Source organism: Amblyomma mixtum, chromosome 1 (genome assembly GCF_055824585.1).
Source record: "Amblyomma mixtum isolate Tamu chromosome 1, ASM5582458v1, whole genome shotgun sequence".
Classification (NCBI taxonomy): domain Eukaryota; kingdom Metazoa; phylum Arthropoda; class Arachnida; order Ixodida; family Ixodidae; genus Amblyomma; species Amblyomma mixtum.
Window position 1 is genome coordinate 124,780,384 of NC_143012.1, and position 19,009 is coordinate 124,799,392.

Here is a 19,009-nt window from a genome sequence, read left to right on the forward strand (position 1 = left end):
TCGAGTTGGTAGCCCGTCTCTCGCTCCAGGTATGACGTCACGCCATAACGTCACAGCGCCTCTAGCGGGAGGAGCGCCGTGGCAAGCAGCCGCCGTTACCCAAGTCGAGTTGGTAGCCCGTCTCTCGCTCCTGGTATGACGTCACGCCATAACATCACTAGCGCCTCTAGCGGGAGGAGCGCCGTGGCAAGCAGCCGCCGTTACCCAAGTCGAGTTGGTAGCCCGTCTCTCGCTCCAGGTATGACGTCACGCCATAACGTCACTAGCGCCTCTAGCGGGAGGAACGCTGTGGCAAGCAGCCGCCGTTACCCGAGTCGAGTTGGTAGCCTGTCTCTCGCTCCTGGTATGACGTCACGCCATAACGTCACTAGCGCCTCTAGCGGGAGGAACGCCGTGGCAAGCAGCCGCCATTACCCGAGTCGAGTTGGTAGCCCGTCTCTCGCTCCTGGTATGACGTCACGCCATAACGTCACTAGCGCCTCTAGCGGGAGGAACGCCGTGGCAAGCAGCCGCCGTTACCCAAGTCGAGTTGGTAGCCCGTCTCTCGCTCCTGGTATGACGTCACGCCATAACGTCACTAGCGCCTCTAGCGGGAGGAACGCCGTGGCAAGCAGCCGCCGTTACCCGAGTCGAGTTGGTAGCCCGTCTCTCGCTCCTGGTATGACGTCACGCCATAACGTCACTAGCGCCTCTAGCGGGAGGAGCGCCGTGGCAAGCAGCCGCCGTTACCCAAGTCGAGTTGGTAGCCCGTCTCTCGCTCCAGGTATGACGTCACGCCATAACGTCACTAGCGCCTCTAGCGGGAGGAGCGCCGTGCCAAGCGGCCGCCGTTACCCGAGTCGAGTTGGTAGCCCGTCTCACTCCTGGCGTGATGTCACACCATACGTCACTAGCGCCTCTAGCGGGAGGAGCGCCGTGCCAAGTGGCCGCCATTACCCGACGAGCCGAGTTGGTATCCCGTCTCTCGCTCCTGTATGATGTCACGCCATAACGTCACTAGCGCCTCCAGCAGGAGGAGCGCCGTGCCAAGCGGCCGCCATAACCCGAGTCCAGTTGGTAGCCCGTCTCTCGCTCCTGGTATGACGTCACGTCATCAAGTCACTAGCGCCTCTAGCGGGAGGAGCGCCGTGCCAAGTGGCCGCCATTACCCGACGAGCCGAGTTGGTAGCCCGTCTCTCACTCCTGATATGACGTCACGTCATAACGTCACTAGCGCCTCCAGCAGGAGGAGCGCGGAGCACTGTGCCAAGCGGCGGCCGTTACCTGATGAGCCAAGTTGGTAGCCCGTCTCTCGCTCCTGGTATGACGTCACGCCATAACGTCACTAGCGCCTCTAGCGGGAGGAACGCCGTGGCAAGCAGCCGCCGTTACCCAAGTCGAGTTGGTAGCCCGTCTCTCGCTCCTGGTATGACGTCACGCCATAACGTCACTAGCGCCTCTAGCGGGAGGAACGCTGTGGCAAGCAGCCACCGTTACCCAAGTCGAGTTGGTAGCCCGTCTCTCGCTCCAGGTATGACGTTACGCCATAACGTCACTAGCGCCTCTAGCGGGAGGAACGCCGTGGCAAGCAGCCGCCGTTACCCAAGTCGAGTTGGTAGCCCGTCTCTCGCTCCTGGTATGACGTCACGCCATAACGTCACTAGCGCCTCTAGCGGGAGGAACGCCGTGGCAAGCAGCCGCCGTTACCCAAGTCGAGTTGGTAGCCCGTCTCTCGCTCCAGGTATGACGTCACGCCATAACGTCACTAGCGCCTCTAGCGGGAGGAACGCCGTGGCAAGCAGCCGCCGTTACCCAAGTAGAGTTGGTAGCCCGTCTCGCTCCAGGTATGACGTCACGCCATAACGTCACTAGCGTCTCTAGCGGGAGGAGCGCCGTGGCAAGCAGCCGCCGTTACCCAAGTCGAGTTGGTAGCCCGTCTCTCGCTCCTGGTATGACGTCACGCCATAACGTCACTAGCGCCTCTAGCGGGAGGAGCGCCGTGGCAAGCAGCCGCCGTTACCCAAGTCGAGTTGGTAGCCCGTCTCTCGCTCCAGGCATGACGTCACGCCATAACGTCACTAGCGCCTCTAGCGGGAGGAACGCCGTGGCAAGCAGCCGCCGTTACCCAAGTCGAGTTGGTAGCCCGTCTCTCGCTCCTGGTATGACGTCACGCCATAACGTCACTAGCGCCTCTAGCGGGAGGAGCGCCGTGGCAAGCAGCCACCGTTACCCAAGTCGAGTTGGTAGCCCGTCTCTCGCTCCAGGTATGACGTCACGCCATAACGTCACTAGCGCCTCTAGCGGGAGGAGCGCCGTGGCAAGCAGCCGCCGTTACCCAAGTCGAGTTGGTAGCCCGTCTCTCGCTCCAGGTATGACGTCACGCCATAACGTCACTAGCGCCTCTAGCGGGAGGAGCGCCGTGGCAAGCAGCCGCCGTTACCCAAGTCGAGTTGGTAGCCCGTCTCTCGCTCCAGGTATGACGTCACGCCATAACGTCACTAGCGCCTCTCGCGGGAGGAGCGCCGTGGCAAGCAGCCGCCGTTACCCAAGTCGAGTTGGTAGCCCGTCTCTCGCTCCAGGTATGACGTCACGCCATAACGACACTAGCGCCTCTAGCGGGAGGAACGCCGTGGCAAGCAGCCGCCGTTACCCAAGTCGAGTTGGTAGCCCGTCTCTCGCTCCAGGTATGACGTCACGCCATAACGTCACTAGCGCCTCTAGCGGGAGGAGCGCCGTGGCAAGCAGCCGCCGTTACCCAAGTCGAGTTGGTAGCCCGTCTCTCGCTCCAGGTATGACGTCACGCCATAACGTCACTAGCGCCTCTAGCGGGAGGAGCGCCGTGGCAAGCAGCCGCCGTTACCCAAGTCGAGTTGGTAGCCCGTCTCTCGCTCCAGGTATGACGTCACGCCATAACGTCACTAGCGCCTCTAGCGGGAGGAACGCCGTGGCAAGCAGCCGCCGTTACCCAAGTCGAGTTGGTAGCCCGTCTCTCGCTCCAGGTATGACGTCACGCCATAACGACACTAGCGCCTCTAGCGGGAGGAACGCCGTGGCAAGCAGCCGCCGTTACCCAAGTCGAGTTGGTAGCCCGTCTCTCGCTCCAGGTATGACGTCACGCCATAACGTCACTAGCGCCTCTAGCGGGAGGAGCGCCGTGGCAAGCAGCCGGCGTTACCCAAGTCGAGTTGGTAGCCCGTCTCTCGCTCCAGGTATGACGTCACGCCATAACGTCACTAGCGCCTCTAGCGGGAGGAGCGCCGTGGCAAGCAGCCGCCGTTACCCAAGTCGAGTTGGTAGCCCGTCTCTCGCTCCAGGTATGACGTCACGCCATAACGTCACTAGCGCCTCTAGCGGGAGGAACGCCGTGGCAAGCAGCCGCCGTTACCCAAGTCGAGTTGGTAGCCCGTCTCTCGCTCCAGGTATGACGTCACGCCATAACGTCACTAGCGCCTCTAGCGGGAGGAGCGCCGTGGCAAGCAGCCGCCGTTACCCAAGTCGAGTTGGTAGCCCGTCTCTCGCTCCAGGTATGACGTCACTCCATAACGTCACTAGCGCCTCTAGCGGGAGGAGCGCCGTGGCAAGCAGCCGCCGTTACCCAAGTCGAGTTGGTATCCCGTCTCTCGCTCCTGGTATGACGTCACGCCATAACGTCACTAGCGCCTCTAGCGGGAGGAGCGCCGTGGCAAGCAGCCGCCGTTACCCAAGTCGAGTTGGTAGCCCGTCTCTCGCTCCTGGTATGACGTCACGCCATAACGTCACTAGCGCCTCTAGCGGGAGGAACGCCGTGGCAAGCAGCCGCCGTTACCCAAGTCGAGTTGGTAGCCCGTCTCTCGCTCCTGGTATGACGTCACGCCATAACGTCACTAGCGCCTCTAGCGGGAGGAGCGCCGTGGCAAGCAGTCGCCGTTACCCAAGTCGAGTTGGTAGCCCGTCTCTCGCTCCTGGTATGACGTCACGCCATAACGTCACTAGCGCCTCTATCGGGAGGAGCGCCGTGGCAAGCAGCCGCCGTTACCCAAGTCGAGTTGGTAGCCCGTCTCGCTCCAGGTATGACGTCACGCCATAACGTCACTAGCGCCTCTAGCGGGAGGAGCGCCGTGGCAAGCAGCCGCCGTTACCCAAGTCGAGTTGGTAGCCCGTCTCTCGCTCCAGGTATGACGTCACGCCATAACGTCACTAGCGCCTCTAGCGGGAGGAGCGCCGTGGCAAGCAGCCGCCGTTACGCAAGTCGAGTTGGTAGCCCGTCTCTCGCTCCAGGTATGACGTCACGCCATAACGTCACTAGCGCCTCTAGCGGGAGGAACGCCGTGGCAAGCAGCCGCCGTTACCCAAGTCGAGTTGGTAGCCCGTCTCTCGCTCCAGGTATGACGTCACGCCATAACGTCACTAGCGCCTCTAGCGGGAGGAACGCCGTGGCAAGCAGCCGCCGTTACCCAAGTCGAGTTGGTAGCCCGTCTCTCGCTCCAGGTATGACGTCACGCCATAACGTCACTAGCGCCTCTAGCGGGAGGAGCGCCGTGGCAAGCAGCCGCCGTTACGCAAGTCGAGTTGGTAGCCCGTCTCTCGCTCCAGGTATGACGTCACGCCATAACGTCACTAGCGCCTCTAGCGGGAGGAACGCCGTGGCAAGCAGCCGCCGTTACCCAAGTCGAGTTGGTAGCCCGTCTCTCGCTCCAGGTATGACGTCACGCCATAACGTCACTAGCGCCTCTAGCGGGAGGAGCGCCGTGGCAAGCAGCCGCCGTTACCCAAGTCGAGTTGGTAGCCCGTCTCTCGCTCCAGGTATGACGTCACGCCATAACGTCACTAGCGCCTCTAGCGGGAGGAGCGCCGTGGCAAGCAGCCGCCGTTACCCAAGTCGAGTTGGTAGCCCGTCTCTCGCTCCTGGTATGACGTCACGCCATAATGTCACTAGCGCCTCTAGCGGGAGGAGCGCCGTGGCAAGCAGCCGCCGTTACCCAAGTCGAGTTGGTAGCCCGTCTCTCGCTCCAGGTATGACGTCACGCCATAACGTCACAGCGCCTCTAGCGGGAGGAGCGCCGTGGCAAGCAGCCGCCGTTACCCAAGTCGAGTTGGTAGCCCGTCTCTCGCTCCTGGTATGACGTCACGCCATAACATCACTAGCGCCTCTAGCGGGAGGAGCGCCGTGGCAAGCAGCCGCCGTTACCCAAGTCGAGTTGGTAGCCCGTCTCTCGCTCCAGGTATGACGTCACGCCATAACGTCACTAGCGCCTCTAGCGGGAGGAACGCTGTGGCAAGCAGCCGCCGTTACCCGAGTCGAGTTGGTAGCCTGTCTCTCGCTCCTGGTATGACGTCACGCCATAACGTCACTAGCGCCTCTAGCGGGAGGAACGCCGTGGCAAGCAGCCGCCATTACCCGAGTCGAGTTGGTAGCCCGTCTCTCGCTCCTGGTATGACGTCACGCCATAACGTCACTAGCGCCTCTAGCGGGAGGAACGCCGTGGCAAGCAGCCGCCGTTACCCAAGTCGAGTTGGTAGCCCGTCTCTCGCTCCTGGTATGACGTCACGCCATAACGTCACTAGCGCCTCTAGCGGGAGGAACGCCGTGGCAAGCAGCCGCCGTTACCCGAGTCGAGTTGGTAGCCCGTCTCTCGCTCCTGGTATGACGTCACGCCATAACGTCACTAGCGCCTCTAGCGGGAGGAACGCCGTGGCAAGCAGCCGCCGTTACCCGAGTCGAGTTGGTAGCCTGTCTCTCGTACCTGGTATGACGTCACGTCATCAAGTCACTAGCGCCTCTAGCGGGAGGAGCGCAAAGCGCCGTGCCAAGCGGCCGCCATTACCCGAGTCGAGTTGGTAGCCTGTCTCTCGCACCTGGTATGACGTCACGTCATAACGTCACTAGTGCCTCTAGCGGGAGGAGCGCGAAGCGCCGTGTCAAGCGGCCGTCGTTACCTAACGAGCCGAGCTGGTAGCCTGTCTCGCTCCTGTATGACGACACGCTGTGACGTCACTAGGCATGGTATGACGTCAGGGGTCATTGTTAAAATCAAACGTGCCAAGTGGCTGCCGCCACGCGAAGGGCGTTCATAGAAGTAGTATTGCTTTCGCAATAAAAGTCCCAATCATGTGATGTGAAATGCTCGCATCCTGCTTCATTGATGACTGACAGTGGAAGAGTCTGGTGGAACTTTATCGGCACACCATCAGCCAATGTGGTTGCGAATCAGGCGGGCAAATGCACAACTACCTGCAATGCTGGCTTTGCTTGGACTCGACGCTTGTGGGTGTTGCTTTGAGGTGCCTCTTGCATGGGCCAATTTTTTGCTCCATCATAGAGATCAATTGTATGTTCATCCCAACGCAGAGTTACATAAATATTGGACCTTTTACGACCAGCTGTAGCTTCTTCTGCTATGGCTTCAGGGGGGAACAATGGCTGCCCCATTTAATGGCCTAATATTATGTTTTCTTTCTGTCTTCATTGAGAAGCATGTTAGGCATAGTGACGCTCTGGCTAGGCAGCAGTTGGCAACAGTGGAGCACCTTCTTACTATGCTCACATGTATATAGCTTTTTGATGTTGGCTGTATCAAGAAGCGTCATGATTCTCCAGCTTTTAATTTTGCCTCGTGGTTAGCTTTTGAGCAACAAGAAAAAACGTGAAGGAATTCCGTGTGGCGGTCCTGAATATGGGCAGCCTTTAGCTGTATCCAGTCGTGGTGCAGGGCATCATTTCTTGTCGGAGCACTACGTCACCTGCACATGTGTACCACACGTCGTCCGAAGCACCATTCTTAAGGTGACCCCTTGACAGCGACTGGAACGCGTCAACACTCAAGTTCCTCCGCTGTCTGTGCACGAGTTTGTGCAGGACTGGGACAGGGGCGCTTTTATAACGCAGGGGTGGATTTGTTGTGCTGTTTCGCGCAGTTCTCTAGAGTTGTCTCGGTGGAATAAATGCCTTGGTGCCGGTGACTCTCTTGTTCTTCTTCTCTCTTTTTGCCCCTAGATCTTCGGCGCCCAGCGATGCTTCCTCAGCAGCATCGCTTGCGTTCCTGACAAGCGAGGGAACCGCGGCGCGCTTTTGCATGTGCCGCCACACCCATCTAGCCAGTCACCACAATGGTCTTCTCACCAAAGAGATGGGCTTGGACTTCCGGAGCACGCGCACTGTGTCCCCAGGAGAACTGAACTGGTCCTCAGTGTTGTGCTGCAGGGCATAGGATGTGCCTGCCATTGCAGTCTCGCAGAGCCTGTTAGAAAAGAGCGAGGTGTTTCCTGCGCTGGTCAGGTTTCTTATTCTAGAATTGCCCAGACAAATGCTTGATGTTGCACAGATTGCCTGGTTCAGCGTAGTCTGTCTGGGGTTCACTTTTGCAACTAAGCTCCTTGTTTTTATGTTTGCTTTTCACAGTGCCGTTAGTTTTCAAACTAACTTAACCCAAAGACTTGCTAACCTAGTGAAAAGCACCGATGGCATTTGTCTGTGGCATAGTGTGTTCTTCTTTCTTCCCTTGCCCGGGCGGGTCACGGATCGAAGAGATTTTGTAGATTAATAAAGATGGCTGTTGCTATGTTCTCTGTCTCTCTATTTGTGGAGCTCAGCTCACGAGTGACCCTCATTAGTTTGCCCCACAAGGCACTGGGGCCTTCTTGGTCGAGTGAGCGCTGACATCCACTCAAGTAAGGCCGCAAAGGGAAGTCATGCAGCTTTCTGATATCTGCCTTTCGCACATTGTGCATCACTGCTTGGACTGTAACAAGCAGTGCAATGTCTCAGGGGCCAGCCTGTTGCATGCATGTGCTGACTCTGTGGTTTATTCAAGGACATCGCCATGCACCACTGAGCGGACCTCAGCGTTGCCGTTTCTTCCAAAAACAGCAGCATCTTGTCTTCTCTCCGTTGCGGCCCTCTTTTCGTGGTGTGTGTGTGTGTGTGTCTGTCATCATGAGCTAAGCGCACGTTTACTTCATGGTGTCAGTTCACCCTTGACAAAGGCTTGTGTGTGGCATATTTCATGCTGCTTTAAGAGACTGCTCCTTTTCATGACATGGGTGTGGTAAAAGTGAAAAGAAGTGGCTCCTGATTGTCTTTGGGTGTTAGTGCAGGAACTGTTGAAGGGAAGAGGGTGGCCCCCTTGAAGTGCAGACTCCAGAGAGGTCGGCTGACGGGAGGGCTCCTCTCATTCCAGGTTCCGAGGAGGCGCTGCTGGCCCCCGAGGAGCCTCCGCCGTACCACGAGTCCCTCCTGGAGCTGGACCACACCTGAAGGCCCCTCCTCTCCCTTTCTTGCGTAGTGGAACTCATCGGAGGGGGATAAAAAAAAGCTGCATCCATACCACGTGTGGGGCTTGCTTTTGAGTGTTGGGGTCTTCTGGACTTGTTTTCGTGGGGATGAAATGACAGAATATATTGCATGAATGCGTACCATAAGGTGTGGTGGTTGCCACTCTGCTGTGGAGGCACAGCCAAGCCACTGCACCCTCCTTTCTTTCTCTCTTTTGCAAGGGACTGCCAGCACTGCAACGAGGTTGTGTCCTTGCAGCGGGAGAGTGTCTCCTTTGTCATGGGGGTTGTACTTTTTGGCTTGAACAATAGCAAAAAAGTGGGTTTCATAAATTACGGTCCAGCTGCAAAATGTCGGCACCCACGACATGCACGCCACAGTGTTGAGTAGGAGCTGCGCTCGGCCAATGGAGAAAATTCAATTTTATAAATTCATTTTCGGCCACAAAAGGTCGGTACCCATGACGTGCACGCTGCAGATAACTGGCTCTTGAGCAAAGGTTAGCTCAAGCAAAGCAGAAAATTGACAAAAGTACAGAGTCGATCACACTTGTCTGGAGCACTCAAGCGGTGCTGTCCAGTGAAGGCATTTACTTCTAATAATACTGAATACTTGCATTGGGGAGAAGCCTAATAGACATGTGCACCACACAAGCACCACCCCCAGCAAAGCAGCTGCTCCCCAGCACACCGCTCGAGCGCTCTAGACAAGTGTGATCGACTCTGTACATAAGCTAGGAGCATGGTGGGATGGTGGTACCATTGGATGGAGTGGCACATTTAGAGGGCTAGTTGGTTCATTGTTTTCCTTTGACAGTCTACTACAGTGCTATGGAACACGGACACAAAAAGACTCGCAAGACAGGGCAGTGCCCGTCCTGTTCGGCGTGCCGCCTTTTCTCAGTGTTCCATAGCACTGATAGTCTGCCAAACATTTAGAGGTACTGCCCTGCTATTTAGTACGCCTTGTCAGAGTGGGAGGCTCAACATACTTTCCAAATGCAGTCTGGTGCTGCTCACTGTCTGTAGGTTTCTCCGCCGCATGTAGGGAGAGTGATGTTGAAAAGTTTTGGCTACTGCAAAAGTTCCATGGCTGTTGTCGACATGCAGACCATGTGATGCCCCATCCTCTCAGCCTAGTGCAACAACCCAACGATAACGACACAGCTTTTTGGGCAGCTAATCACGAGTTTTTGTCTTATGGTCCTGTTATTCAAATTCTGTTACTTTTCCTTAAAGGTGATAGATAGCATTTTCTTGCTCTGAACAATATTATTTGTGCATTAATTACTTGAGTGCTCAGGGTGACAAAAAGGCGAACATGGAGGAAGTTCTTTCCTTCCTCCATGGCAATGAAACAATACAAGTGATTTTTTCTCTATAAAGAATACCATATTAATTATTGCGCTGGAAAAAACTGGCTTTTCGTCGGAAAATAAAAAAAAACGAAAAATGCGTTCTAGAGTAAACACCGTAAAATGTCCACCATATCCTAAAAACTGAAGAGGCTTAGGGGGCACACAAAACAAGTAACATCTTAAAGGGACACTGAGGAGAAATTGAAGTTGGCTTGTATCGACGAATACCAGCTTCTGATTACAAAAATGCCACTCATACTGACAACAAAGTTCTTGTAAGGTAGGAAAGAGCAAGAACCAAAATACAGGTATCGCCGCCACAGGCCAAACTCGCAAGTACAAGCGTGATGATGTCATAGGACAAAACAGTGTTGCTAGAACCAATGGTTCTAGAAACGGACACGAGAAGCCACGAATCACTGAGGTGCTGCCAATGCATGCGCAAATCTTCTTGACGTCGCCAGATGGCGCCACGTACCCGGCAGCACGCGCGCGCCTGCAGCATCGGAACCAATCAGCGCCTGCTCACCGACAGTAGGCGGGCTCCCGGTATTGCGCTAACGTTAACAAGGTACACGTTATGCTAAAGGTGTCTATTTGCGAGAACTTCGTGGACGATTTCGAGAACGGGATCCACCGTAACGCCGGTGCAAACGTAAACGAAGCGACGGCCGAAATAGCAGATAGATGCATTCAACGTGCGGCCGGTAGTAGCGTTCTTTTCGGCTGCTGCTAGGCCGCACTGCTGGGCGCCAGAAATCACGGAGTCTGCGTTACGTCATGTGCACGTCATGTTTCACGTCACTTAGTCCTGTGTCGTCATAAGAGAATCCCAAGTTTGAATCAGAGCGGCGGGAAAAACTTTTCAAAAAACTTTTTCAACTTCGAATCCAAATTTCTTAGAAATAAATGCATCTTCCGCTGCCGGCCAAGTGGCAACAAAGCCATGAAATGCCGAACTATCGGATTTTGCTTTAAAAAAAATATTAATAGAGCTCTCCTCACTGTCTCTTTAAGGAGTATGGACACCTAATTTTTGGATGTGTGTTTTCTTCGTAATGATGCATAAATGGTGCAGCATCTGGCGGTAGTCTGATCCCCATTCGGGCTTCTGCGCGTTGAAGGTATACGCAGCGACGTCGACGCTACCTTCTTCGGTAACGTTGGGAAGCATGGCGTCTAGCGTGGCTTCCCTACCATGGACGAGCCTAAAAGGCGCCATCGGGGTGGTCTCCTGCACTGCAGTGTTGTAGGCGAAGACGATGTAAGGCAGGATGCATCCCAGGTCTTGTGTTCGGCATCAACATACATACGTGGGGAGTATGTTGGCAATGGTTCAGGCGCTTGGCCAGTCTGTCGGTGTGCGGATGGTACACAGTTGGTTTGGCTATAACGCAGGATGGCTTGCGTCAGTTCCGCCGTGGTGAGCACGTCAGGGGCGCCGTGTCGCAGAATAATGCACTCCTCGAAAAATTTGGCGACTTCTGCTGCTGCTCCGTTCGGTAGGGCTTTTGCCACGGCGTAGCGGGTCAGGTAGTCGATTGCTATGATGATATACTTATTTCCAGACGTTGACTTTGGGAAAGGGCCAGCCAGTTGCAAGTCCATGCAGATTTGCTGAAAGGGAGGGGTGTTCAACGGGGTTCAGAAATCCTGCTGATCAGGTGGGAGGGGTCTTTCGTCGCTGACAATCTCGGCAGGTTTTCACATAATGTGGGACATCGGCAGACAGTCGGGGGGCCAGTAATACTTGTCTTGAATGCGGCGGAGGGCGCGAGAAAACCCGAGATGTCCAGCTGTCAGCTCATCTTGTTTAGCCTGAAAAACTACTTCATGCAGACTTCCAGGTACACCAAGGAGGTAGGTTGTTTTGTTCGCTGTGAAGTTCTTCATGAGGACATTGTACCCAAGCAACCACAGATATCCGGCGGACGTACGAGCTAGATCCGAACGTCCTTTGCCGAGATCGGACGTACGAACACAATCCGATTTCGGATATCCGTATTTGTACATCCGCCGGACGTACGGACAGTGTCCACTTTTGTATATCCGCATGAGAGACGAGGTGTACGTCCGAAGGATGTACGGCCGAGTATTTTCCCAGGCCATGAGTATGGACGTTTTTTATTTCACAGAATATTCGCGTCTTTCGTGTATGTATACTGTTTTATTTGCATCAGTTGGAGGGTTTGACGCGAAGATGTTTGTAAATTGGTGCGATTCCACTCCTACCTGCAGTGCAAGAGCCTCCAACGAGCTAAATTTATCTAAGAGGAGAAGCAGGTGTTGCAGAATTTTGCAAGAACTCAATGCCTAGTTTCATAATTATAAAACTTCTCCAAATTAGTGGAGTTCTGCGACATGTCCTCTGTTTTGCTAGCTAAACTTGCCATTGAAACCATTCGTAAGAATCAAAACTCCCGTTCATTCTGCTATCACCATCATCATAGATGTCACTTCGTGGTCAGTCCAATTATAGTGCCTAGAATATATATTCTAGGCACTATAGTCCAATCCAATCCATCAGTACGGCTCCGTAGCGCTGTTGTTTTGCCGCGTATTGTTGTCGCGCAGAGCTTTATAGCTCTGTTATTATAATGTGTGGCTTTGTTCGGTCTGTGGAAGAAAGTAGTATGTAACTTAAGCAATTCGAAAGATACGGGAAGCGCCTGAAGCTCTTCTGGAACACCGGAATCCCGTACTGCGTCGACCTTGGTGTAAAGAAGGCTTAGTGCACATGTGATTGCCTACGAAGGTATGTATCCAGTACACTTCTTGGAACTTTGCTTCTAGGACAATGCAGCATGCTCATATAACATTCGTTCACAGGACAATGGGAGCAGTAAGCGCGAGTAGCTGGCTTCCCCAAGTGTGTGTGCTGTTCTCACACTTTCGGGAGCCTACATCACACAGCTGCGGGAGCCCTCAACTCGCGCGGCTAATTCCCACTCCTATTCAAAGTTGCGGGACGGAGTATTTTCGCATCTTGTTAAGGCATCGCTAGGTTCACTCTGCCTATATAAAGAGTGACAACGCGCGAAAGGCAGACCATAGGAAGCACGTGTAGTTCGCAGTGGTTCGCAACGGAAGCTTTGCGGCTTTATGCACAGTCGCGTACAGTGCTGCGCAGGTTAGTGCCCTAAGGCCCATGAGAATAAAGAACAGATACATTGTCAAATATGGTGTGGAAAAGTGAGAGCTGTTATTGCCTTATACTTGTTAAAGTGCATTGTCTGTTATACTTGCAGCATTAAACACTTCTATTAATTGGTTATAATGTTTTTACTTGGGCTGCTGCATTGTGCCATTTGTTTCACGTGACTGATGTTTGCCGTGTTCATTTTATTTCAGAAATCCTGTGGGTGGGAAGATTACGGATGTGTGTCCAAGCTTGCCAAATCTGAAGAGTCACATTTAAGAAATTTTCCGAATATAACCCATTGCTCTGCTGATGTATCATCAACCACAATAAAATATGCGTGCTATGCATCAAATTGTTTTTGGTTTTATTGCATCGAGCGGAGTGAAAAAAGCACGCATGCACCATATATGCGAATATTCGAGAAAGATCCGCCAATGGACGTACTCAACTGGACGTCGGTCGGCGGGCGAACCGTATACCTTTGGCCACCTTTCGGACGGCCGATGGACGTCTACCGGCTGTTTGCGGATGTTCAGCGGACGTACTGAACATCCGAAACAGACCTCTGTCGGCCGTCCGAAGGATATCGGTGGTTGCTTGGGATCCGCATACATTAGTCCAGCCAGCACTTGGTTTACCCTCTGACCATCCTGCATATAACTCACGTCAACTCCTACCCCACTCTCTTCCAACCTCTTTTCCATTTGGCTCACATATACCATGAAAAGTAGAGGTGATAGTGGGCAGCCCTGCCTTAGCCCTCTCTTAATTTTTGCTGGTTTTGTAGTTTCTCCCTCCCAGGTTACTACGACCTCATTGTCTGAATATACACGTAGATATTCAACCAGATTTCTATCAGCGCCATATCCCTTCAATTGGTCCCAAAGTTTTTCCTGATTCACATTGTCATATGCCCCCTTAATGTCTAAAAATGCCATCCATAGAGGCCTCCGACTTGCCTCAGCTAGCTCTATACACTGCGTTATGACAAATAGATTGTCCTCCAACCGTCTGTCCTTTCGGAAACCGTTCTGCAACTCTCCCAAGATCTCCTCACGCTCTGCCCATTCTTCCATTCTCATTTTCACCATCTGCATTGCTAGCCTGTAAATAACTGATGTGACTGTAATTGGTCGGTAGGATTTAATGTTGTCCCTGCTTCCCTTGCCTTTGTATATTAGTTTCATCCTGCTCACTTTCCAATCTTTTGGAACGTCTCCTCCCTCTACTAATTTTTCAATGATCTGTCGTAATTTGATCTGACGTAGCAGCTAAGCTCTCACCAGTGTTGCCACCTCTGCAGGTCTGCTGCCAAATATTTCGCCAAAATGGGCTCAATCAAAATATCCGCTATGTCTGCAGTGAAGCTCCGCCCACATTCAGCCTGCGCGCACAGAATTCTTCCACGACAAAAAAGTATTCCGCTACCTAAACGTTTCTTGTTACGTAAACAAGACTCTTACCACAACAAAAGAGCTGTGAGCTCTAGAGTTCTGATATGTGCATTGTTTGATATAGTCAAACATTAAAAAGCTGATTTCGTTTACAGTTGCGTCTGGCCAGCGGAGTAATACAGGACGCCGCGGACCGATGCACAGTGTTAGCAACTGCTGTTTTTTTAAGTTGTATCCTACTATAGTATGCAGCGAAGCCCTCGATGAAGAAATAAATTGGCAGGGTTTCAACAATACAGTTTCTTACTATTGCCTAGGGGGAAGGCTGGCGCCCCTTCTATGGGAGTTTGCGTGGAGCCCCCTCAAGACCAGAGCGCGTAAAACCTGCGAACGAGAAGCCTCTTTTTAGAGGTGTGCGCCGAGACGTCGGACTGCACGGAACTGCAGTAGGATCTGGTGCTGTAACGCATAGAGTTAATATAACCAACTCCTGTAACGTCGGCCTGCCGCCGCCGATTGTCTAGATGAAAACTGATCGGCGCGCCGCCGATGCTCACAGCCATCGCTTGGTAGTTGAAACCAAAACCGAAACAGCATGAACAAGAAATTCAATTATAAATTATTTAGCTTACCTAGGCGAATGCCACGTGGTGGTCCATGTATTCTAATGCCTAATGCACCATTTAAAAGCAGAAAACACGCACTTAAATTTGTGTCTATAGTCCTTTAACAGCCTGCAGTCATCGGACAGACGACGCCAGGAACATTCAGCCGAGAGCACCTTTCTTTCTCTCCCAATGGAACGCCGCGCTTTGACAAGCCTTCGCACTAGAGATGGGCGAAAATAATGAGTTGGTGTAATAGCTCTATGGGCGAAACGGCGAACTTCAGGGAGCGAGAGTGAGCGGCCCGCAACGGCTCAGCTGACTGAAATGAAGCGGCTTACTTAAATCTGCAACAGTGAACCGGATCTTTTGAGTGAGCCGTGCACATGGTTCTTTTGGAGAGAGGAAGCCGGCTCTCTCTCTCGTTCACACTGAGCCGTGCCCGTGGACGTCCCGAACCGTTCCGTTGGAGCACCGGCCGTCTTCTGCCGAGTAGAGTCACTGTTTACGTTTTGTAATCATGTCATTGGTAGAACCGAAAACTGGGCGAGTTGGTGAACGTTCAACATTATGTAGTAGCACCAATGTGTATTGGTGCTACTTATAAAGCATCTAGGTGTTCTTGCTTAAATGCGTTTTTATTACGTTTTTCAGCACTAATGCATGCGGTAATTAAAGGTAACACGGTTGAAATGAACGGCCGTGCAACAACGGCACAAGAAGGACAACACATGCGCACACTACCAACGGAAAAGAGGCACACTTATGATCCTCAGCTCAAGCATGTGACACAGCGCATTATCTCTCCGAACACATGCAGCCAGTGACAGGAAATCGGCATCAAAACAATTAAGACAGCATCCCGTGCGTATAAAGCACTATAGCTTCTCATAAATGCGTTCAAACCAAACAGAGGAATAAAAAAAATCTCAGCAAAAGAATTAAGTGTCATACATTAAAAGCAAAAGCAGTCAGAAACGTAAAAAACCAACACAAAAGCAAATAAGAACGGAAACCCACCACAACAACCACAATTAGTCCAATGTTTCCAATGCTGCTACAGCCTTGCTGCGTCCGGAGCAGAGAGAGAGAGAGAGTGTGTGTGTGGTTTGGTTTGGTTTATGGGGTTTAACGTCCCAAAGCGTAAGGCTATGAGAGACGCTGTAGTGGAGGGCTCCGGAAATTTCGACCACCTGGGGTTCTTTAACGTGCACTGACATCGCACAGTACACGGGCCTCTAGAATTTCTCCTCCAAAGAAATTCCAGCCACCGCGGCCGGGATCGAACCCGCGTCTTTCGGGTCAGCAGCCGAGCACCATAACCGCTGAGCCACCGCGGCGGCTGTGTGTGTGTGTGTGTGTGTGTGTGTGTGTGTGTGTGTGCGCGCGCGCGCGCGCGCGCGCGCCTGTACAGACGCGTCTCAAGCAACCACCGATATCCTTCGGACGGCCGACAGAGGTCTGTTTCGGATGTTCTGTACGTCCGCTGAACATCCGCAAACAGCCGGTAGACGTCCGTCGGCCGTCCGAAAGGTGGCCAAAGGTATACGCGGTTCGCCCGACGACGGACGTCCAGTTGAGTACGTCCATTGGCGGATCTTTCTCGAATATTCGCATATATGGTGCATGCGTGCTTTATTCACTCCGTGCGATGCAATAAAACCAAAAACAATTTGATGCATAGCACGCATATTTTATTGTGGTTGATGATACATCAGCAGAGGAATGGGTTATATTCGGAAAATTTCTTAAATGTGACTCTTCAAATGTGGCAAGCTTGGGACACACATCCGTAATCTTCCCACCCATAGGATTTCTGAAATAAAAAAGAACGCGGCAAACATCAGTCATGTGAAACAAATGGCACAATGCAGCAGCCCAAGTTAAAAACATTGGAACCAATTAATAGAAGTGCTGCAAGTATAACAGACAATGCACTTTAACAAACACCTCAATAAGTATAAGGCAATAACAGCTCTCACTTTTCCACACCACATTTGACAATGTATCTTCTTTATTTATTCTCATGGGCCTTAGGGCACTAACCTGCGCAGCAGTGTACGCGACTGCGCACAGAAAGCCGCAAAGCTTCCGTTGCGAACCACTGCGAACTACACGTGCTTCCTATGGTCTGCCTTTCGCGCGTTGTCACTCTTTATACAGGCACAGTGAAACTAGCGATGCCTTAAAAATTAACAAGATGCGAAAATACTCCGTCCCGCAACTTTGAAGAGGAGTGGGAATAATACCCCTGTCAGACGAGCAAGTTTAGTGTCATTTTCAACGAGTGACACTCGCATGTAGTGTCATTCGCATCGTGTCACACGATGAACTTTAATGACACTCGCTGCTGAACGCACTCGGCAAGAAGTGAGTTTGGGGAACTCACTTCACTTTTCCCGAGGGGCGAAGTGTATAGCCTCGGTAGCAGCGTTTCGAAATTAGAATACAACGTCGGCAATAAAAATGGCGTTTTATTGAACGCAGCTACGTTTTTGTGCACTATTGTTCATGTAAACTTATTTGCGTTGCCATTAAATATATATACTGCACATATTCCGACATTCTTGTTTTCAGCTGCAATAATTTTTTAGGCAGCCGCAGCGGTATGGCTATGGCGGCTAGCATGGCGACCGTAGCAACCATCTGCAACCGTTTCGCTTATTCTGCTCGCTTGCTCGTCGATGGCTAACTGCAGTACTCGGTCTTCGGAAAGATGCTGCGCTCGAATGCACATGTATGTCGCGACCACTTTTTGCCAATCAGATTGTGTCAGCTGCGCAGAAACGTTCAAAAAGTGAAGTACTGCTCCTGGCTTGTCTCGTCTTGCGAAGCCTTTTTTAAAAAAGTAATCGCCAATATTGCACAAAGCTCCTTGATAATCATAAAAAATTGCTTGCAGTTTGGAATCTACTGTACAATAACTGTACATTAAAGCTTTGAAGCGCGAAAAGTAATATTTTTTGTGCCTTACTTGAAAAGCCATCGTCACCACCATCAATTCCGAATGACACTTTATTTTTCCGTGTAGCAGCACGCCCCGAAAGTGTCACTCGTTCTGGAGAAGTGCACTTCGTGAAAGTGTCACTAAACTTGCCCGTGTGACAGGGGTATTAGCCGCGCGAGTTGAAGGCTCCCGCAGCTGTGTGATGTAGGCTCCCGAAAGTGTGAGAACAGCACACACTTGTGGAAGCCATCTCCTCGCGCTTACTACTCCCACTGTCCTGTGAACGAATGTTATGAGCATGCTGCATTGTCCTAGAAGCAAGTTCCAAGAAGCGTATACATACCTTCGTAGGCAATCACATGTGCACTAAGCCTTCTTTAAACCAAGGTCGACGCAGTACGGGATTCCGGTGTTGCAGAAGACCTTCAGGCGCTCCTCGTATCTTTCGAATTGCTTAAGTTACATACTACTTTCGCCCACAGACCGAACAAAGCCACACATTATAATAACACAGCTATAAAGCTCTGCGCGACAACACTACGCGACAAATCAACAACAGCGCTAGGAAGCCGTACTGATGGATTGGATTGGATTGACCGCGAACTGACGTCTATGATGATGGTGATAGCAGAATGCACGGGATTTTGATTCTTACGAATGGTTTCAATGGCAAGTTTAGCTGTCTCACAACTCCACTAATTTGGAGAAGTTTTACAAATATAAAACTAGTCATTGAGTTCTTTCAAAATTCTGCAACACCTCCTTCTCCTCTTAGATAAATTTAGCTCGTTGGCGGCTCTTGCACTGCAGGAAGGAGTGGAATCGCACCAATTTACAAACATCTTCGCGTCAAACTCTCCAAATGATGCAAATAAAACAGTATACATACAAGAATGAAGTGAATTTTCTGTGAAATAAAAAACGTCCATACTCATGGCCTGGGAAAATACTCGGCCTTACATCCTTCGGACGTACACCTCGTCTCTCATGCGGATATACAAAAGTGGACACTGTCCGTAAGTCCGGCGGATGTACGAATACGGATATCCGAAATCGGATTGTGTTCGTACGTCCGATGGACGTCCGATCTCGGCAAAGGACGTTCGGATCTAGCTCGTACGTCCGACGGATATCTGTGGTTGCTTGGGGTCGCTTGGGTTGTAAGAATAACAAAGCCGCTAATAATCGTTCTTGGCCGCCTAGACGCAGGCGCATTTGGCGGCAGGAGCCTCGGGCGCGACCGCGAGCGCCCGCACCCCGCGCGCGAGCGCTGCTTCGTTTTAGAAGTTTCAATGGTAGGCCAAATACGAAACAGAAAGAAAGCAAGCAAGCGC

General features: G+C 52.2%; 1 protein-coding gene across 5 annotated transcripts in view; it reads left to right on the top strand.

Annotated features, from left to right (window-relative positions):
- Positions 1-8,370, top strand: part of bbc (choline/ethanolaminephosphotransferase 1 bbc) — a 74,902-nt gene extending 66,532 nt beyond the window's left edge. For 3 of the 5 annotated variants that reach the window (XM_089556019.1, XM_089556040.1, XM_089556012.1), the window contains one exon: positions 6,953-7,517. In XM_089556019.1, the coding sequence (XP_089412145.1) occupies positions 6,953-7,166 (214 nt within the window). In that variant the 3' untranslated portion in view covers positions 7,167-7,517. Of the gene's footprint in view, positions 1-6,952; positions 7,518-8,135 lie in introns of those variants that run through there. The other 2 variants (XM_089556031.1, XM_089556035.1) reach the window with 2 other exon arrangements.
- The last annotated feature ends 10,639 nt before the right edge of the window (positions 8,371-19,009 follow it).